The 23,357-nt window shown below is 43.2% G+C and overlaps 2 protein-coding genes across 2 annotated transcripts; one reads left to right on the top strand and one right to left on the bottom strand.

The window, feature by feature from the left end:
* Positions 1-742: 742 nt before the first annotated feature.
* Positions 743-1,416, bottom strand: LOC103635616 (serine/arginine-rich SC35-like splicing factor SCL33). Its single transcript, XM_020543319.2, has 3 exons — positions 1,225-1,416; positions 982-1,109; positions 743-886 (listed from the first exon to the last, which is right to left on the bottom strand). Exons 1-3 carry the CDS (start codon positions 1,320-1,322, stop codon positions 804-806), a joined length of 309 nt encoding a protein of 102 aa, XP_020398908.1. The 5' UTR covers positions 1,323-1,416; the 3' UTR covers positions 743-803.
* A 7,622-nt stretch (positions 1,417-9,038) lies between these two features.
* LOC100275504 (Ethylene-responsive transcription factor ABR1) lies at positions 9,039-10,319 on the top strand. Its single transcript, NM_001149564.2, has one exon. It carries the CDS (start codon positions 9,328-9,330, stop codon positions 10,033-10,035), a length of 708 nt encoding a protein of 235 aa, NP_001143036.2. The 5' UTR covers positions 9,039-9,327; the 3' UTR covers positions 10,036-10,319.
* Positions 10,320-23,357: the final 13,038 nt, after the last annotated feature.

The following is a 23,357-nucleotide window of genomic DNA, read 5'->3' as shown; positions in this document are numbered from 1 at the left end:
CAGTTTCACTAGTCAAGCTGGACTATGCAAGACAGAATCTAAAATAAATAGGCGTATTAGGACATATTTATATTTAAATGTACTAGAGCTAGCTGACTAGAAAATTGCTAGCTCGCTAACAAATATATCTACCTAACTAAGTATATGCCCGTGCGTTGCTACGGAATCAATATAATAAAAATGCATTAATATGCAAAAACACTAATTATTATTTTATATTTTTGTTAATATAGAATGCATGTATATGTTTTGACTATAGAAATTCAGCGTAGTGGTCCTAAGCAATGCCTGTATTCTCACTCGAGCTCGCAGCTGGCTTAGTATGACACACGTTCTCACGAAACTGTCATATGCTCTATATGTTCCTATAGTCAAAACATCAAGGATAGGGAAACTGCCATCTGCTCATTATTATGGGTTCTTCTAAACATTGTGTAAAACATGGACAGTTATATGATATCATCTTGATAATAGCAAGGCTACCAGACTTCTACAACCAACCGAGCTATAACTCCTATCAGTTTCTGCTAACCGAACGAAACACTATCACACCACATAGGCACCTGCGCACTGGTCAGCACGTCCAACATCAAGGTTCATTGGTTCACAACTTACTTCACTCATCAGAGATTTTGGAATACCCACATAGTACACGTTCAGATATCCTAGAGTACACACGAGGGTGCTAACAAAAATAATCTGAAACATATATGGTTCAGCATAACAGCGACAAGATAATCACACAGAGCCCTGAGATACCTCACTCACTAAAAGAGAGAGACCCCTGCCTACGAGGAGACCTGCTAACAATGGGGCTTGCACTCCTTGATCTGTTGACAGCTGGGAACGCGACAAAGATCTCTCCCGAGGTCGAGGAGCCGGGGACCTGTCAAGATGGTATGTGAGACAATCAATTGGATTGGGACAGTGCCCGCGCATGGAGTTTTCAACAACATATAAGAGGATGGCAGCAACTCGTACCTTGAATAGTGCTTTCGCTGAAGTGCTGGCGAGTAGCTTCGGCTTTGGGACCGTGATCTACCCTAGGAGAATCGTACAACCCAGGTGACCTTGAGCGCAACCTCCCATCATAAGAACGGCCTCTGCCACTACATAAGTAAAAAATTGCACGAGTACATTTGCTTTTGCCTCTTAAAATGCTATGACAGAATGATAGTGTACACAGTTATAGAATGGGTATCGCAAAGGGAAAACAACTGTTACCTTATTTTTTCCCTGGCCCTCATGTCAGAAGGCTTCTTCCTGTTTTCCTCTACAAAAACAACAGCAATTTTCCTTCCAAGCAGCATCTTCCCATCCATATGGTACTTTGCATTAGAAGCATCCTCAGGATCAAAGTATTGGATGAACCCAAATCCTCTAGGTTCCCTGAAACTGAAAGCAGATTAGTATTTCACTAAAAGCAACAATGCTTCAGAACCATTAAGGAGAAGACCCATGCAGAGACAATCAAATCAAGATGTTGCGAACTCTTCCTTCCAAGAATGGTGATACAAACAAATCAATTTCAATCGATTACACAAATCAATCTCAAAGGTAAAGCAGGCACTAAGCTGCTGACCTTTCACTGTTAATCTCAGGCACTCTTCCTTCCAAGGAGAATACCTTGCTCACAATAGATGTATTGTAATAAGAAATCGTTTTTCTTTACACTATATGAGGACAAACCTTGACCTAATTGCAGTTTCCTCAAATGCAAAATGTCAAATAGTTGTTATCTGATCCAAGCTCCGCGGGTTGTTACTTGTTAGCCAGAAGCGGGCAGGAGTTGCTGGAGATCTACTTGCAATGCGACGACGGGCATTGTGAGCAAGGTGGGCAGGAGGCGAAGGTCGGCACAAACACAAGCGAACAAGACAACCAAGTTATAGCTATCAAGATATGCACTAAAGCAATTATCTCCAAACAAGCCACTTAGGCCAGAAATCGTTAGAGCACTGATCAAACTAAATGTCCAAAAGGGATGATGCCTATAAAGAAATCTAATAACTACCACCAAACTTTTTTTTCTATAAAGAACACAAACGGACACATTTGTATGCTGCAAATGGTTAATTGAGACATATGTCATCAAACAATATACTAAAACAGGTATTCACACGCTGAAAACGATGCATCACTTGGAGAACTGACAGTTACCTCTCTTTCTGCATGTGATTGAGCTGCTTCACAATATATTCGCACTTTCGCAGTACTGCTCTATCATATCATAGCACAATGCTTGGTTCATCTAAATGATTAGCCCTCACATCTGCAGTTCAGGGTAAACAACTAAGTAAGAGCAATCAAGAACATATCGCTACAAACACCACTCACATGTCTCCTACATTTCATCATAGATTCAAAGCTACTAAGAAAACAGAGAAGGTATGGGGCTTGTTACACATTCATATACAAATTTTAAAAAATCTTTGGAAGCCTTTTACTAACAACAATGTGCAGAAACTCCATAACCTATAAAATGACATAATTTTAATTTTACAGCATAGTACAGAAATTTTGCAATTATAATAGTTAAGGAAATAGAAAATTTGATGATACCAAGCAATATATATGGATTAGTTCATGATCAAGAAGTAGAGTGGAATGGTAGACCTGATGTATCATCTCAGATGTGATCTAGAAAGTAACCTTGTTTGTCTGTAATGTTAAACATAGAAGAAACACCATCAAAATTATATGAGAAGAACAAATAGAAGAATAACTTTGTGCTTCATTCTAACCCTTTAGGTGTACCACTATAATAGTCATTTCCACTATGGCATCCATACTACCACTGCCAGCTTTCTGACATGACACAGTTTGCAACAAAGCTCACCAAAATGAATAACAAAGACGGGTAAAATGTGATGTTGTAAACTTTCTGAGTTAACTGCTACTCAAATAGATCACCAGATGAAAGGATTTACAAAAATAAATCAACAACAGATATCTCATTAGCTTTTATTGTTAGAATTCTAATTTTATAATCCAGATAACAATACATACCAAAGTGCTTTCCAACAATTCCTTTTTCAGTTGAGAAAAATCATCATCAACAGATGAAGTCTTAAGCAATGCAAACTGCTATGTCATCGCTGAGGTGTGCCTAGTGACCACGGTCAGGGACGACATGAACCTGATTGCCTATGAATACATTGCCTCCCAGCAAGGCAACGAGAAAATAGACACATGATGCTGCAGCAGGGGAAGCAAGAGGAGAATAACAGTATGCTGGTGGTGTCTGAGTTCATTCGATGCTCGCCTTGAGCAACACCATTAGGGTGAACCCGTGGAAGTATGGAACATCTAAGTGTGGAACACAGTGACATGGACCATACCTCGTGATGGGCAGGGGCTATGGTGGTGGGCAACGCGCGGCAGGCAGGATAGATCGGCGGCTATCTGTCACAACCCATCACTCACAACTCTATTAAACTAAGCATGTTAAACTGTTAATGAAAAACAAACAACATGATATTCGCAGATAACATCAGCAATCAACAACGGATAAATGGAATGGTACAGTGTCAATACATATTGTAATTGCAGTAAAACAAAGACAAAGAAAGGAGCAAGGATCAATAAAACTTGCATGCTAAAATAGCCCTGCCACTTGGCATCCTGCACACAGGGACAAAAACGAAAAAAAACATGTTAGAGTCAGTCTCCAATCAGGCACATGAACAGACGACTAATATATTAATATTCGATCATGTTAAGGGATACAACTTTAAAATATTGGAAAAACTATCTTGGTGCTTCAATATAATAATCCTATTAAATCGCATTTCCAGCATGAATATCATATATGGTAGTTGGAGAAATGACTGGAGGACCAATATTGTGATTGATGAGCAGTCATCTTTTTCAACAAACAAAAAGAAAGTCAGCACTGAGATTGTTTCATTCACATTTACCTCATCAGTTGATAAGTCACTACATGGCATCCACTTCCCCAATCATTTAGTGGAAAAACAGTTTTTGGGGAATTTGAACACCGTGTCAACTTCAAGCAATACATTAAACACTAAACTTGATGTCATTGATGGTGTTTTTTGGGACTCCTGTTGGAGCAGAAATTGAGAGAGTTGACATCTCGTGTGAGATCGCCCTACACTAAGACAACCAAAGGTGTTCAAGCGCACCACACTTCAACAGCTTGGGAAGATATGGCATCAGCATGTGAAACATCTAGCATTGCTTCTACTGATTATGATAGGGAGTCGTTACAATCTTTCAATGATGGAAAAGCTACTCTCCCCCACACTGATCTTGCTTCTAGAAGTCTCCAGGTATGGCATCTCAGAGACCCTGGTGCACCTCTTTCAGTCAGATCCTTTTGTCAGCATCATCTCCTGCATATTAAATTGCTAGTTCTGAACATATGATGTTTGTTAGTTGTTACTATATGGATCAGAGAAAACTTGGAAGGGAGTTACTTTGTGTTAGTTTAGGCATGCAAATTTCTCTTCATATAGCTACACATTTTATAACACATGTGTTTAGATATATCGTATTGGAAGTTTGGAGAGACTTCTTTTTTGTGTGTGAACAAAGTTTGGAAAGGTTTTGACTGTACAGTAGGCAGTTGCTCATAATACATCAATATTTACATATATTTTATTCTTGCACTAAAGAGAGGCACATCCCCCTGTATTGCCCATCAGAGAGAAGAGCTATGGAGTGATAGTTTGTTCCTGTTTTGTGCGCTGATATTGGCAAATGACTTTTGCTAATGGTTGTAAGCAGTTCACATGGTAATGTTAAAGTGTATGAGTGGATTGCGTACCTTCTCCATATGGCTTAATCTTTTAGCTTCATGTGGTTAGTACATCCACTCTAACAAAGTATCAAAGCCAAATATTTCAAGTACGAATCCTAGCATAGGCTTCATTTTATGCCTTTGCCCATTTATTTCCATCTTGAGCCCTATCTGTGTGTCGATGTCAACCCACAGATTTTAGCAACAAAATAAGACTGTTCAACTTTTAATCCAGTATGATGAAGTTTGAGTGCCCTTCAAAATATATCGATCTCATTATCTGCATCCATAGTTAGGGTACAATTCTAAGAAAAAGGAAGACATGCATCTGATTATACTGAAATTAGAAGATACAGAGTACAACACACCAAATTTTCCAGGCAATCATGCAAGACAATAATAAAGAAAACATGCTTGGCCAGAAGTTCAATGACAACTAAAGGTAGACATGCATGAAGAACTTGATTTGTGAAATATAATATCTACTCCATCCGTTCCAAATTATAAGCCGTTTTGCCTTCTAGCAGACACACATGGACATTGTGAAAACAGCAAAACTCATTGACAAGCATACCTGTACAATAAAACCTTTAATATGTCGGATCTTATCAACATTGTCCAATAGGAATGAGTCCGAGGGTAAAAATCCCTTATTCACAAAGTAGTGGTTTTCAATCCTTGCAAATGCCTGAAAAATCATAGAACCTTGCATCAGAAAATATAAGAGAAAATGTAATTTGACCACATAAATCATAAAAATGGTACAGAGGGTTGAGGGATGGCCGCTGTCAAAGGTGAGCGCCTCCTGATGCTTAGATTTGATGGGTGGGAGGCACTCGACCCCAGGCAGACGGTTGCCCGTTGATGGAGGTGGACTTGAGCGTATCCGCGCCGTGGCTCGCTGCCATCTCCGACGCGGTCGCTGGAGCCCCTCTACTCCGCGCTCCTCCTCCTCGTCGGCGCTGGTTGCCTGCTGCTGGCGGTAGGGTTTAAGGAAGTTGGAGGGACAGCATCACGGCGGTGGCTGCGGCCTGCAGAACGACAAATCGGGTAAGGATTCCGGGCATGGGAAGAGTCTCACTCGAGGAAGGGAGGAGAGGGGGGCGAATGAGATACCGGCGGCGGTGGTGAGTGATCCGTGAGGGAGGTGGGGATGAGAAGGAGAGAAGGGTTTAGACGCGATGCACTATCCCTCCAGACGCTTTAGTATGGCGTCCGTGGACTACCGCCTGGCGCCCGAGCATCGCCTCCCCGTGACGTTCGAGGACGCCGCCGACGCCGTGATTAGGGGAAGCGAGACGAGCGTGATGCGGGGCAGGGGAAGACAACTGCTGATCGGCGGGGCAGTGGGGCGTGATTAGGGGAAGGAGGAGGCGGCAACCGCGAATCGGTGGGACAGGGGGCGGTAGCCGCAGATCGGCGAGTAGGGGGCGCGTGATTAGGGGAATGGGGAGGCGGATCCGTGGGGGTCGCGGACGGGATGCGGGGTGAGCGCAGCGCCGCAGCGGCAGAACGTGCACCACTGTGCTGTGAACGCCTACGATAGGCACTTAATTAGTAGTAGAGACTACATCCATTCTTGAATATTTATCGCCCATTAATTTATTTTTGAATTAAACCGCGACGAATAAAAAAAGAATGGAGGGAGTATTAGCTAATTTTAGTTGGATTGAACTAGCAAATAAATTAATGGGTAGTTAAGGGTGCAACTAATAGTTAGAATGTACAACCTAAAATCTCTTGATCAGTTTTCTATGTATAAAATACACCTAAGAAACTACATCATATACAATGAAGGACCTTTAAAATTAGTCACACCATAAATATTGTCAAGACTCAAGAGACATTATGTATAGACAATTTATATAGAGATAGGCTCTTTGCAAAGAGTCATTCTCTTGTATTTTTTACCTTTAACCGCTTAGGACATCTATAACTCCATTTAATATGGTGTCTTGAGGGGTCTTAAGATCCTAAGTGGAAAAAAATATAAGAGAAGGACTCTTCGAGAGCACGTATATTCACGGTTTTTCATACACGTTGTCTCTTATACTTAGAAAACCGAAATGGTGTGTCTCGTGGTTGTACATGCACTTAAAACATCTCCAACAGTGCCTTAAAATGGTGTCTCAAATTGAAATATGAGGCTCTACATAGGAAAAAAAAACTCCAACAATGTCTCATTTCATAAAATTTTGACAAAAAATTATATGCACCATCGCAAGTGCCTCAAATATACTACACCGTAATGGCTGCCCCATAATATAGATTTGATGCTTTATTGTTGTAGCAAAATGTTTTGTTGGTGGCCTAAATTCTATAAAATATATTAATTTTTAAATTATAGAATATTTTTATATGTCACGTTGTTAAAGGCCTCTCAAAAGATGACGTACTCCCTCCGTTTCTTTTTAGTTGTCGCTGGATAGTTTAATTTTACACTATCCAGCGACTACTAAAACGAAACGGAGGGGGTATTAAATAGGGTTGTACTAGTACATACCCTTAACTAGGGATGTTTAGATGTCTCGAGACTGCCATCACGCTTTGACCATTACCACAATAAACGCAAGATAATCGGTGGTGATTAGCCCGATTGCACGGCGACTGGCAATCTCCCTATATATACAGCCGGCAGCACGGCTGGTTAGTCCGCCTCGTGTTGAGAACGGATCGACGTGTGCTTTGAAATCATCTGTCCGTCCGTCCGTCCGGCCGGCCTTGCCGATCAGTCACAGTCAGTCGGTCTAGCTGCGTTTGCATTGCATCTCCACTCCGTCCCGTCTGCTCAAATCAGTCTCGCCGGCCGGCGCGTCGTCGTGCTGCTACGCGCGCGGCCAGCTGCAGCTGCCATCAAGCCTGTGCATGCGAGCGGCGGCGGCATTGCATTGCAGCCCCGCCGTGAGGCGGCCGTGATCGCAGTTCGTGGCGTACGTGGGAGATGGCGGACGCGCGCCGACAAGCAGCAAGATGGCTGGCGGCGGAGCCGGAAGAGCACGACGACGGCGGCGGTGGTGGTGCTGCGGCGGCGGAGACCGCCGGCGTCTTGTCCGGTGAGTACCAGGCCCTCGAGACGTCCACGCTGGTGTCGGCTCTGGCCCACGTCGTCGCTAGCGGCGGCGAAGGGTACCCGCCGTGGTCCGGCGCCCGGCGGGGGGATGACAGTCGTCGTCCTACGGCAACAATGGTGGCGCCGGTCGGCACCGGCGGCCACGGCTACTCCGCCGCAACCGCACCGACACCGCCGGCTCACTTCTTCGGAGCAGGTTAGCAAGCACACCGCTCCTACGTGCAAATATTCTACTGTACTTGATTTATTTGGAGATCGCAGCAAGGCATCCATTCCAGTATCAAAAACAAGTTCGTTAACTTAAAACAAAGAACAGCGAGCTCCGCGTGACGCTTGTGCGGCTTTACTTGCGTCCCCCTTTAATTTTTTTTTATATATAGTTGGGGTCTCTTTTCAGAACGGTTGCTGTTCAATTAGCATGTGTTAGTCATGCGGGCAGAATCAAAAGTTGGTGTTAGTGCGGCATATTAATTATATTGCTTAGATGAATATACTTTGCTTGCGCCAAGACGAATGCTACGTCGTCGTCAGAGCGAACTAACTGTCCATGAATGAATGACATATAGACTAACTGTCCATGAATGAATGATAAAATTATTTCTGTTTTTTTTCTCGAACAATTTTGAAAACATTTTTTTCCATTCTTGCATTGTTCCAGCGCGAGATACAGATCGGTATGGATTAAAGCGTTACTTTCTTCGTAATTTGGAAATTGAACTCGTCTTGAACCAGGATTCACATGCATTGCCTTTTCCATCCAGATTCAATGCACAACGCCCGAAAAATGTCGAGAAGAAGCGACGACTGCAATTTGTGTAAAACATGCATGGTGCACGTACGCAAATGAGCGCATGTGGATTTCACTTGTCTCGCCGATTGAATCAAATTAAAGATTAGGCGGCAGCCCCATCCACACCATTTTATTTTTTTGAAACCGCGTACACGTCTAGAATAAATACAGCCAAAAATATATTGCTACACTGCTACATGTAGGATCTATTATCACGTTCTTAGCCGTGTCACGTCGTTAGCTATGAGATATCGCTACAGTGATTAGCTAGCTAGGTACAAGAGTCGTAGAGCGGTAGAGGAGAAGCGTCGACGTACGCCATCGTCACATGCATGCGTAGCAGAGCACAGGAAGCCGCCAGGAAGGAACCCTGCTACGTACACGTACGTGTCTACAGCTGCCCATGCCCGCATCGATACGGATAGGTGCGCATTTAATACACCACCACCACAACAAAAATACGACCCGTATATGCATGGGCATGGCGCGGACGCCGACGCATGGCGGGTCAAACGCACGACGCCGCCGACGCACTATATATCCGTCGCACTGCTTACCCTACGCTACGTCGTGTCCGTGTGTGCCGTGTCCGTGTGCGCGACTAGCTAGCTAGTGCTGTGCACAGTGTACTCATCTCATCTCTATCTATCCGCGCACGCAGGAGGAGAGCAGGCGGCCCACGACGTGCAGGGCGCGGCGGCCATGGAGGGCCACTACTCGCCCACGGCCTCCGCCGCCGAGGCGGGCGGCGAGCGGCGGTTCCGCGGCGTGCGGCAGCGGCCGTGGGGCAAGTGGGCGGCGGAGATCCGCGACCCGCACAAGGCGGCCCGCGTCTGGCTCGGCACGTTCGACACCGCGGAGGCCGCGGCGCGCGCCTACGACGAGGCCGCGCTCCGCTTCCGCGGCAGCCGCGCCAAGCTCAACTTCCCCGAGGACGCGCGCCTCACCACGGCGCCATCCGCTGCGGTCGCTCCGGCGGCGGCGGGATCCACGACGACGATGGCCGTGGCGGCCTCGGCGGGCGGGTCGTACCAGCAGGAGGCCAGCGCCGCCGTCGTCTCTGCAGACTACCTGCAGTACCAGATGATGCTTCTGCAGGGGGCCACCAGCGGCCAAGGCAGCAGCAGTCATGGCGGGTATCCTCTGTACTACGACTATGGCGGCCACGGCGGGGCTGGCGCTGGCGCTGGTGGTGGTGCCATGAGCAGCTCCTACTCTTTCCCCGCCTCCACGGTTACCGTGGCTTCTGTGCCGTCGTCCTCTGCCTCCTCCGCTCCCAGCTATGGCGAGGCGGCGCAGTGGGCAGGCAGCTGGCCGGAGAGTAGTGCGTGGAGCTATCCGGCGACCACGGCTTCTTGGTCTGGATCAAGCCAGTATGAGTATCCACCGTCAACTCGTCCACCTCAATAGTCCATGCTCCATGTTTCATTTCATATAAGACGTATACACGGCCTTCCTTTTTTTCCCCCATCTACTCCACAAAGAACAAAGCTTTTGTGGTTCAGAAGACACAGATAGATAGATGATTTTGTTCAAGATGCATGCATCCGTGCAAGATCCAAGAGAAGAGGTTGCGAGATTGTGTTTCTTCTTTGCTTGTGGTGGTGTTGAATCCTGTATCGATCATGTGATAATGATTCTGGTTGCAACTAAATCGAAGACGCACGTGATAATAAATAATATCTCATTAAGAAACACTTTTTTTTTTCTCTCGATGGAGGCATGTGCCGCTGAGGTCCTATCATCTGATCTGGAGCTAGCAGACGTGGATCGGTGGCCTCTGAAATTAAAAAAAAAAAACAGAACCTCATTCAAGTTTTGGTCATAATTAGTTTCCACCACGCGATTTCCAGTTTTTTTTCCCAATATATATCTCTCCTCCTATCACGCGTTATCTCGTTTTGTCAGAAGTGGGTGAAAAAACACTAGAATCTGCATGAGTACGGTGTTTGCACATTTTGTTCTCACTCTCAATCTTTTACTTTTACATTTCTTGGTGTATTTCGAGTTTGAATAGCCACTGCGTTCTTCAACAACGGACAATTATTTAGAGCATCTCTATAATTCCCAAAAACAAAATTGTTGGCAAATCAGAAACTTTCCTAAATAGGTAAAACATATTTGTTGGATTTCCTTCAACCGCTTCAATATCTCACCCCTAAAAACAGAAATAATATTACATATCACGCCACATATTAAATAAAAAGTAAACAAAAATCACAACATTGCATCACATCCCGTCCCCACAAGTAGGGACTAGGGATGAAAACAATTACTTATTCACGTATCAGCTTTTTCGGTCTTTTTATTTGATTGTGAATAAATATGATAAAGAATCGGTTATGCAAATTCATATTCTTGTTTTTAGCATTGAGCTTGCAAAGATTCATAAAAGGTAAACCTCAAAATTATCGTATACTAGTCATATGTCCGTGCATTGCTACAGCTTTTATATATATAACAAAGGATAATTTTGTTTTAATAAAGTACAAAATATATGTTTTCTATTGATTAGGTGGGTGTGAATGTGGAGCCAACAACCAAGGTTAAAACACTCACTTATACATAATTTTACCTTATTTTTACATAAACTCTCCTGTTATAGTGATAGAGAAGAGATTATAGCAGTGCGAGTTGATTCTAAAGAAATGTAGGGTTTTGTTTTGAAAAAAAAAATGATGTGGGACGACCGTTGAAACTGGTGCTTTAATATAGTAGAGATTTTCTCAAATATGTCTTACCTTTGGTTTTTTATTGTAATCGTTCGCATTGTACACTTCGTAACCCTATGTAATTTATCTTTTTATGAACTTCGTCATATAAACTTGCTTCTATACAGAACTAGGAGTTTTGTAAGTTTCCTTTCTTTTTTCCCGATGAAACTTTCAGAGAGGAGAAGGATGTAACTTAAACATGTTGCCATGTTGTGTTTCTTTCATAAATCTCGATAGGACCCCAATAGTGATGTCCTCCTTGCAGATGTACAACTTTAGTTCGCTGGAGAGGAACTCTAAGGCGCGAGAGTGAAAGTCGCCTAGAGGAGGGTGAATAGGGCGAAACTGAAATTTACAAAGTTAATCACAACTACAAGCCGGGTTAGCGTTAGAAATAAGAACGGGTCCGAGAGAGAGGGTGAAAAACAAATCACAAGCGAATGAAGAGTGAGACACAAGGATTTGTTTTACCGAGGTTCGGTTCTTGCAAACCTACTCCCCGTTGAGGTGGTCACAAAGACCGGGTCTCTTTCAACCCTTTTCCTCTCTCAAACGGTCACTTAGACCGAGTGAGCTTCTCTTCTCAATCACACGGGACACAAAGTCCCCGCAAGGACCACCACACAATTGGTGTCTCTTGCCTTGGTTACAATTGAGTTTGATCACAAGAAGAATGAGAAAGAAAAGAAGCAATCCAAGCGCAAGAGCTCAAATGAACACAAGTCACTCTCTCACTAGTCACTATTGATTGGAATTGAACTAGAGACTTTGGAGAGGATTTGATCTCTTTGGTGTGTCTTATATTGAATGCTATAGCTCTTGTAATGTGTAGAATGTTGGAAACTTGGATCCAATTGAATGTGGGGTGGTTGAGGTATTTATAGCCCCAACCACCAAAATGTGGCCGTTGGAAGTCTGCTATCGCATGGCGCACCGGACAGTCCAGTGCGCCAGCCACGTCAGCCAGCCGTTGGGGTTCGACCGTTTGAGCTCTGACTTGTGGGGCCTCTGGGCTGTCCAGTGGTGCACCGGACATCTCCTGTAGACCGTCCGGTGCGCCAACTGCGCGTGCTCTGCCCTCTGTGCGCGCAGGCGCACATTAAATGTGTTGCAGTCGACCGTTGCGCTTGAAGTAGCCGTTGCTCCGTTGGCACACCGGACAGTCCGGTGTGTCACCGGACACTGTCCGGTGCCTCACCGGACGGTCCGGTGAATTATAGCGAAGCGCCCTCTGATTTTCCCGAAGGTGAGGAGTTCAGCGTCGAGTTCCCTGGTACACCGGACACTGTCCGGTGGTGCACCGGACACTATTCGGTGGCACACTGTCACACCCGGATTTTGGGGCACCAAGACCCGGGCGCGAACATAATCACCAGGTGTGCTAGGACCAAGTCTCACACATATGATGAATCATGGCACAGGATCGAATGTCACATCTTTACTATATAACAGGAGTTCTATACAAAATAAATAAATAATTACATTATAAGGAGACAACGGTCCAGCAACCCAAAGTTGACTGGGAGACGACGGCCTAGACCACTCACGAACTCATCACAACATCCTCCATGCACCTCATCCTGTGATACCTGTTCTTGACCTGTGGGGGGTGTGAGACAACAAGAGTGAGCTCACATACGTTCATAGCTCAACAAGTTGTGAGGAATAATGTGCATAAACTCGCCAAAGGTGGGAGCTCACGTGAAGTGTAAGGCTTACCAAAGAGGATGGTTAGAGCTGAGCATTGCTTTTAAAGTTGGTCAAAATTTTATTAGCAGTTACTAAGTATAAGTAAATACCAAACCCAAATAAGTAGTAGAACAAAAGTAACAACCTCACCTGCGATGCAATGCATATGACAAATTGAATTTAGTTCCATAATTTAATCATGTGAGGGTCCGAGCTGCTCATGACCGTGAGCACGGCTAGTATACCAGTTTTACACTCTACAGAGGTTGCGCATCTTTACCCACAAGTCATGTTACCCATCTGCCAAGGGATCGTGACTTTCCATACACCTCTACCGAGGAGGCGAGGCATGGTAACACTACGAGGCCTTTACAAAGTTCCACTAGCTCCAGAAACCCGCTACAGTTTATAGGAAGCTCCAATGCAGGGACCCCTCGCATGACCGCCATCGCAGCAAAATCATCCCAAGGGCCTCCCTACACTGACCACTCCCCTACTGCCCTTGCCCCTTTCGGGTAAGGTAGTCTTCCACTAGCTTTCCTAATTAATCAGCCAAGGGCGTCCCATTAAACCCTTGTGGTAGCACTGTTTTCCTGGGTGGTCGCTCCATGTTCCAATTATCATAATGATCTTGTCATGAACAGTAAATAACAACTGATAGTAAAGTATTATCATGAACAATGTATCTTCATACCCAAAACCACATATAGCACTAGCAAGTACTACCCAAAAATATTGAGTGGTAAAACAAGGTATAAAGATAGACAAACTAGAGTAACCTATTGGGTCCCATCAAAATTAACCTATGCAGATCATTATGATTAATTAGAACATGAGTGGGTAAAAAGAAGTGATCAAGGGCACAACTTGCCTGGCACTAGAGATTCCAGGTACCAGCTTGCTCTTCAGATGACTCGTGACCTCGCTCTAGTCATATCAATACAAACAAACATGGTATAGGCAAAATTAACATCACACCAAACATAAGAATAAACTGAATAATAATAATTTACGCGTTGCTACGAGATCGTGGGATCGAGAGCTACTAAGATCGGAGTTACGGTTAAGGAGTTATGATTTTATAGAAGATCTGTGTGATTAAAATATTAAACTATATTATAAATTGGTTACTATAAATCTTATAAGAGATTATTCTATAAATAATTATCTCCACTTTAATCTAGGTTATAAATTTACCACAAATTATATTTTGGTAGATAATGATGAGCACATTAACAAGACTAACCCACATGAGTTAAGTAAAGGTCTAATCATAAATAATGGGATTGGTATAACAAATGTTGTTACTGCGTAGTAAATATTTATACGAAGCTAACGCAACTGGAACAGATCAAATCGGAGTTAAAATGGAGGAGTTATGAATTTCTGATGGTTTTACGTATTTAATACGAGATTAATTAAGAAATAAATTTTAATACCATTTTCATGTTAAAATAGTGTCACTATGTGATAAACAACATTATTATAAAATTATAGGAACTGGAATGGACTAAAAAGGAGTTAGTATGAATTTTCTATGAATAAAATGAGTTTCTGGAATTATTTATATACTAAAAATCATTTTCTAATTGAATTTCTGAATTTTCCTATGAGTCTGGACTGCGCGCATAAAAACAGAGGAGTGCTGGGGCTAACTCGCAAATCTCCCCAAGACTCAGGATTCCCCACAGAGTGGACTGCGGGTTGTTTCTGAATAAATCTAGGGGCTCATATGCAAATAGTCCATGGTGAAGCGGTATGGTCGTGGCTGAGCCGTTGGATCCGGAATTGATGGCACCGATTAGATCTTCACTAGGTGAACTGGTACGCCATCGCAATCCTTGGATCCAGAATCCACGGCCGAGGTTTTATGAAACGAGAGTTAATCCTATCCCTCCGATCAGATCGGACAGCCCACAACAGCCGATTCCAATCGATTCACTAGCACAAATCTGGGCCGCCCATCACAAATTGAACGGCCAGATGGTCGTCTCCTACCTACCGATCTGAGGACGGCTGCGCCACCAGTGCTTACGCGGCGGTGCCATGGCCGATCCCCACCCCAAAAATCCATAACCCGGACGAATCTTCAATTCGAACGTTGCTACACTGAGCCTTGATGATCACGAGCACAAAGAGATAAGTCTCACCGGTTATCGCGGCGTGGAGGGCACCGGCCACGGTGCAGCACGGCCCGCGGCGGAGCTAGGGCTGGAAAATTAGCTCGAGGCTCGCGAGCCGGCTCGAGCTCGGTGCGGCTCGGCTCGGCTCGGAGCGGCTCGCGAGCCTCGAACGAGCCGAGCCGAGCCTCTTCTTCGAGCTCGTTTTTGCAGCGAGCCGAGCCGAGCCAGCTCGCGAGCCGGCTCGCGAGCCTTGCAAAAATGATCAATTTATGGAATAATAATGAATATTAGATAATTTTATGGATAATAGGTCATTTTTTAGTCTTTGATGATGAATATATAATGTTAATTCACCAAATAATGCAACGATAAGTACCAGAATATGGCTCGCGAGCCGAGCCGAGCCGGCTCGCGAGCCAAGGTCGAGCCGAGCCGAGCCTCTTTCGCCAGCTCGTGAAATGGACGAGCCGAGCCGAGCCGAGCTCGTTCAGTCACCGAGCCGCACCGAGCCGAGCCGAGCCGAGCTCGGCTCGGCTCGTTTCCAGCCCTAGGCGGAGCAGAGGCATCGGAGAGCAATTCCGGCGGCTACAGGGTCCTTCCCTCTCCCCTGACGCCCCCATAAGCTTCCCTGCATATCTCCGAACCCCACCGTGCACCAATCGAGCCCCCAGCAACGGTATGTCTCCAATTAGCCGACGGCGGCACGACGACAAACCATCCACCCTCCGCCAACATCGATGGTGGCCAGAATAGTCAACTGTTGGGGGTAACACCCGATTGGTTGGGTCCAGGGTTCGTGGTGGCCACACATTTATTCTTGGGAGGCGAAGGATTCCGGCCAGGAGGTGCTGAGCACCGCGGACGGACTCCGTGTTTCGTGGTCAAGTTTAGAGAGATTCTGTTATGGGGATGCTTCCGACCAATGGGGCCCACCTGGCGGTGACAAAACGAAAGGTACACGCGCGGCTAGGGGAGTCTGGCCAGTGGACCCAGGGGCGGTGACATACCAATAAGCAGATGCGTGTGTGGCACAATGGCTGGCAAGCGGGTCCCAGATGCCAGCGCCTGGAATCCAGGGTTTAGCGCGCACCAGAGTGGACGTGGGGTTGGGCCGCGTGGAGAGGGAAATAGTGGAGTGGGCCGAGCTAAAGGGATTTGGCCCAACGAGGTAAGGCTTTCTTCTTCTTTTTTTTCTTTTCTCCTATTTTTTCTGATTTCTATTTTCAAAAACCAAACTCAAGTTTACATTTTAGTGAAATATAAATTATATTGTAGATTATATATTAAGGAATAGTTTAATCATAATTCTTATATATAATTTCAATCCAAGAATACTTTAATTTATAAAAAAAATATATTAATTTGGTGTAGTAACTTTTGAAATTATGAATATTATTTAAGGAAAGGTGTTTTGATTGAAAACCCTTGGGAAAATTTTCCTTAATTTCACAAGATCGAACTTTAGGGTGTTACAAATCCTACCCCCCCTTAACATAAATCTCGTCCTCGAGATTTGTAAGAAATGGGATACAATAGGTTTGGTTTGAAATATAGTTTCTCATTTGGTTTAGGAATCAAAAGTTATGTTTGAAGCTTTTTTTATACACGTTAGTAGATGATTTGGAAAATATGGGTATATATGTCTAGCCATTTATTATGTCAGATGAGGTACAGTTATGGCAAGTATAGGTTGTGGCAAGGAAGAGTATAATAAAGAAAGGCTTCATCCAGAACTATGGATCTTGATTCCTTTCAAAGTTGAATTTGACTCATCTGCTTCCTTGACGAGGTTGCTCTTTTCCTTTTGCGATCTTAGTCTCATTGATTCGAGGTTAGTGTATATCATCGGGGTCGAGGAAGATGGTTAAGATAGACATGGATGAGATAGACTACATGATGTAGATCAAAATCTTGTTTGACATTGGGTTGGCACAGATAGATTATGCAATCCATCATGACTCTAATGGTTGGATTAGCTCTTATGCTCATGGTTGAGTTGGTCTAATGCGCTAGTTTAGGTTTAAGTGCATGAGGGGAGAACAAGGTTGATAGGAGTAGGATCCAGTTTATTTCACTAGTGTTAACTTGTTAAGTGACTGTCCTTAGGTTAGCTCAACTTAAGGTTAGACTTCATCAGGTTAGATTAACCTATTAGGTTGGATCAGATTTAGTATAAATTGATATGACTATTTTAGAGTAGATAAGATCTAAATAAATTTTGGATTAGCTCACGGTTGTTATTCTAGAGTGGGATAAATATGCTAATTAGGGCAAGATGAATCCATAAGGATAAGGTAGAATCCTTTGAGGTTAGTTAGATCTATTAAGATGAGATAAAATCTTTTCAAGATAAGATGGATCTAGATACATTAGGATCAGTTAGGATCTTTTGAGATAAGATAGATCTATGAGTGTAGGATAGAATCTTTTAAGATAGGATGAATCTATCAAGCTAGATACATTTTTTAATGAGGGATAATCTAATTTGTCTAGTTACTTTTATAAGCATTTTTTTCTATATGTATATGCAGATGTAATTGTGGACATTACTCCACAACTAATCACACTTAATCAAAGATCCAAATCAGACAAGCATCATAAGAACAAACATTCAAGTTCATAGAGATTAAAAAAATATTTTTGTTTTTGTTCCTAAGATTAGGTCTCCTATTCCTAAAGGTCACTTTTAGGCACAGAATTTCAAAGTGTGAAATCCACATTTGTCTTTAGAAGGAAAAAGGTAAGAATAATCAGAGTAAAGCGGAAATCGATGGGAAAAGATTAAGAAAAATTTAGAAAGAATCAGAGTAGTAAAGGTAAGTAGATAAGGGTTATCCAGTTCTATCTAGGTTTCGTCCTACAGTCAACATTCCTCTGATACCACTTCTGTCACACTCGAATTTTGGGGCACCAAGACCCGGGCGCGAACATAATCACCAGGTGTGCTAGGACCAAGTCTCACACATATGATGAATCATGGCACAGGATCGAATGTCACATCTTTACTATATAACAGGAGTTCTATACAAAATAAATAAATAATTACATTATAAGGAGACAACGGTCCAGCAACCCAAAGTTGACTGGGAGACGATGGCCTAGACCACTCACGAACTCATCACAGCATCCTCCATGCACCTCATCCTGTGATACCTGTTCTTGACCTGTGGGGGGTGTGAGACAACAAGAGTGAGCTCACATACGTTCATAGCTCAACAAGTTGTGGGGAATAATGTGCATGAACTCGCCAAAGGTGGGAGCTCACGTGAAGTGTAAGGCTTACCAAAGAGGATGGTTAGAGCTGAGCATTGCTTTTAAAGTTGGTCAAAATTTTATTAGCAGTTACTAAGTATAAGTAAATACCAAACCCAATTAAGTAGTAGAACAAAAGTAACAACCTCACCTGCGATGCAATGCATATGACAAATTGAATTTAGTTCCATAATTTAATCATGTGAGGGTCTGAGCTGCTCATGACCGTGAGCACGGCTAGTATACCAGTTTTATACTCTGCAGAGGTTGCGCATCTTTACCCACAAGTCATGTTACCCATCTGCCAAGGGATCACGACTTCCCATACACCTCTACCGAGGAGGCGAGGCAGGGTAACACTACGAGGCCTTTACAAAGTTCCACTAGCTTCAGAAAACCCGCTACAGTTTATAGAAGCTCCAATGCAGGGACCCCTCGCATGACCGTCATCGCAGCAAAATCATCCCAAGGGCCTCCCTACACTGACCACTCCCCTACTGCCCTTGCCCCTTTTGGGTAAGGTAGTCTTCCACTAGCTTTCCTAATTAATCAGCCAAGGGCGTCCCATTAAACCCTTGTGGTAGCACTGTTTTTCCGGGTGGTCGCTCCATGTTCCAATTATCATAATGATCTTGTCATGAACAGTAAATAACAACTGATAATAAAGTATGATCATGAACAATGTATCTTCATACCCAAAACCACATATAGCACTAGGAAGTACTACCCAAAAATATTAAGTGGTAAAACAAGGTATAAAGATAGACAAACTAGGGTAACCTATTGGGTCCCATCAAAATTAACCTATGCAGATCATTATGATTAATTAGAACATGAGTGGGTAAAAAGAAGTGATCAAGGGCACAACTTGCCTGGCACTAGAGATTCCAGGTACCAGCTTGCTCTTCAGATGACTCGTGACCTCGCTCTAGTCGTATCAATATAAACAAACATGGTATAGGCAAAATTAACATCACACCAAACATAAGAATAAACTGAATAATAATAATTTACGCGTTGCTACGAGATCGTGGGATCGAGAGCTACTAAGATCGGAGTTACGGTTAAGGAGTTATGATTTTATAGAAGATCTGTGTGATTAAAATATTAAACTATATTATAAATTGGTTACTATAAATCTTATAAGAGATTATTCTATAAATAATTATCTCCACTTTAATCTAGGTTATAAATTTACCACAAATTATATTTTGGTAGATAATGATGAGCACATTAACAAGACTAACCCACATGAGTTAAGTAAAGTTCTAATCATAAAATAATGGGATTGGTATAATAAATGTTGTTACTGCGTAGTAAATATTTATACGAAGCTAACGCAACTGGAACGGATCAAATCGGAGTTAAAATGGAGGAGTTATGAATTTCTGATGGTTTTACGTATTTAATACGAGATTAATTAAGAAATCAATTTTAATACCATTTTCATGTTAAAACAGTGTCACTATGTGATAAACAACATTATTATAAAATTATAGGAACTGGAATGGACTAAAAAGGAGTTAGTATGAATTTTCTATGAATAAAATGAGTTTCTGGAATTATTTATATACTAAAAATCATTTTCTAATTGAATTTCTGAATTTTCCTATGAGTCTGTACTGCGCGCATAAAAACAGAGGAGTGCAGGGGCTAACTCGCAAATCTCCCCAAGACTCAGGATTCCCCACAGAGTGGACTGCAGGTTGTTTCTGAATAAATTTAGGGGCTCATATGCAAATAGTCCATGGTGAAGCGGTATGGTCGTGGCTGAGCCGTTGGATCCGGAATTGATGGCACCGATTAGATCTTCACTAGGTGAACCGGTACGCCATCGCAATCCTTGGATCCAGAATCCACGGCCGAGGTTTTATGAAACGAGAGTTAATCCTATCCCTCCGATCAGATCGGACAGCCCACAACAGCCGATTCCAATCGATTCACTAGCACAAATCTGGGTCATCCATCACAAATTGAACGGCCAGATGGCCGTCTCCTACCTACCGATCTGAGGACGGCTGCGCCACCAGTGCTTACGCGGCGGTGCCATGGCCGATCCCCACCCCAAAAATCCATAACCCGGACGAATCTTCAATTCGAACGTTGCTACACTGAGCCTTGATGATCACGAGCACAAAGAGATAAGTCTCACCGGTTATCGCGACGTGGAGGGCACCGGCCACGGTGCAGCACGGCCCGTGGTGGAGCAGAGGCATCGGAGAGCAATTCCGGCGGCTACAGGGTCCTTCCCTCTCCCCTGACGCCCCCATAAGCTTCCCTGCATATCTCCGAACCCCACTGTGCACCAATCGAGCCCCCAGCAACGGTATGTCTCCAATTAGCCGACGGCGGCGCGACGACAACCCATCCACCCTCCGCCAACATCGATGGTGGCCAGAATAGTCAACTGCTGGGGGTAACACCTGATTGGTTGGGTCCAGGGTTCGTGGTGGCCACACATTTATTCTTGGGAGGCGAAGGATTCCGGCCAGGAGGTGCCGAGCACCGCGGACGGACTCTGTGTTTCGCGGTCAAGTTCAGAGAGATTCTGTTATGGGGATGCTTCCGACCGATGGGGCCCACCTGGCGGTGACAAAACGAAAGGTACACGCGCGGCTAGGGGAGTCTGGCCAGTGGACCCAGGGGCGGTGACATACCAATAAGCAGATGCGTGTGTGGCACAATGGCTGGCAAGCGGGGCCTAGATGCCAGCGCTGGAATCCAGGGTTTAGCGCGCACCAGAGTGGACGTGGGGTTGGGCCGCATGGAGAGGGAAATAGTGGAGTGGGCCGAGCTAAAGGGATTTGGCCCAACGAGGTAAGGCTTTCTTCTTCTTTTTTTTCTTTTCTCCTATTTTTCTGATTTCTATTTTCAAAAACCAAACTCAAGTTTACATTTTAGTGAAATATAAATTATATTGTAGATTATATATTAAGGAATAGTTTAATCATAATTCTTATTATAATTTCAATCCAAGAATACTTTAATTTATAAAAAAAATTATATTAATTTGGGGTAGTAACTTTTGAAATTATGAATATTATTTAAGGAAAGGTGTTTTGATTGAAAACCCTTGGGAATTTTTTCCTTAATTTCACAAGATCGAACTTTAGGGTGTTACAAATCCTACCCCCTTAACATAAATCTCGTCCTCGAGATTTGTAAGAAATGGGATACAATAGGTTTGGTTTAAAATATAGTTTCTCATTTGGTTTAGGAATCAAAAGTTATGTTTGAAGCTTTTTTTATACACGTTAGTAGATGATTTGGAAAATATGGGTATATATGTCTAGCCATTTATTATGTCAGATGAGGTACAGTTATGGCAAGTATAGGTTGTGGCAAGGAAGAGTATAATAAAGAAAGGCTTCATCCAGAACTATGGATCTTGATTCCTTTCAAAGTTGAATTTGACCCATCTGCTTCCTTGACGAGGTTGCTCTTTTCCTTTTTCGATCTTAGTCTCATTGATTCGAGGTTAGTGTATATCATCGGGGTCGAGGAAGATGGTTAAGATAGACATGGATGAGATAGACTACATGATGTAGATCAAAATCTTGTTTGACATTGGGTTGGCACAGATAGATTATGCAATCCATCATGACTCTAATGGTTGGATTAGCTCTTATGCTCATGGTTGAGTTGGTCTAATGCGCTAGTTTAGGTTTAAGTGCATGAGGGGAGAACAAGGTTGATAGGAGTAGGATCCAGTTTATTTCACTAGTGTTAACTTGTTAAGTGACTGTCCTTAGGTTAGCTCAACTTAAGGTTAGACTTCATCAGGTTAGATTAACCTATTAGGTTGGATCAGATTTAGTATAAATTGATATGACTATTTTAGAGTAGATAAGATCTAAATAAATTTTGGATTAGCTCACGGTTGTTATTCTAGAGTGGGATAAATATGCTAATTAGGGCAAGATGAATCCATAAGGATAAGGTAGAATCCTTTGAGGTTAGTTAGATCTATTAAGATGAGATAAAATCTTTTCAAGATAAGATGGATCTAGATACATTAGGATCAGTTAGGATCTTTTGAGATAAGATAGATCTATGAGTGTAGGATAGAATCTTTTAAGATAGGATGAATCTATCAAGCTAGATACATTTTTTTAATGAGGGATAATCTAATTTGTCTAGTTACTTTTATAAGCATTTTTTCTATATGTATATGCAGATGTAATTATGGACATTACTCCACAACTAATCACACTTAATCAAAGATCCAAATCAGACAAGTATCATAAGAACAAACATTCAAGTTCATAGAGATTAAAAAAATATTTTTGTTTTTGTTCTTAAGATTAGGTCTCCTATTCCTAAAGGTCATTTTTAGGCACAGGATTTCAAAGTGTGAAATCCACATTTGTCTTTAGAAGGAAAAAGGTAAGAATAATCAGAGTAAAGCGGAAATCGATGGGAAAAGATTAAGAAAAGTTTAGAAAGAATCAAAGTAGTAAAGGTAAGTAGATAAGGGTTATCCAGTTCTATCTAGGTTTCGTCCTACAGTCAACATTCCTCTGATACCACTTCTGTCACACTCGGATTTTGGGGCACCAAGACCCGGGCGCGAACATAATCACCAGGTGTGCTAGGACCAAGTCTCACACATATGATGAATCATGGCACATGATCGAATGTCACATCTTTACTATATAACAGGAGTTCTATACAAAATAAATAAATAATTACATTATAAGGAGACAACGGTCCAGCAACCCAAAGTTGACTGGGAGACGACGGCCTAGACCACTCACGAACTCATCACAGCATCCTCCATGCACCTCATCCTGTGATACCTGTTCTTGACCTGTGGGGGGTGTGAGACAACAAGAGTGAGCTCACATACGTTCATAGCTCAACAAGTTGTGGGGAATAATGTGCATGAACTTGCCAAAGGTGGGAGCTCACGTGAAGTGTAAGGCTTACCAAAGAGGATGGTTAGAGCTGAGCA

The sequence above is a fragment of the Zea mays genome, chromosome 8, assembly GCF_902167145.1.
Source record: "Zea mays cultivar B73 chromosome 8, Zm-B73-REFERENCE-NAM-5.0, whole genome shotgun sequence".
Classification (NCBI taxonomy): Eukaryota; Viridiplantae; Streptophyta; class Magnoliopsida; order Poales; family Poaceae; genus Zea; species Zea mays.
The sequence above is the reverse complement of the archived record's forward strand: the minus strand, read 5'-3'. Positions and strand labels throughout refer to the sequence as shown.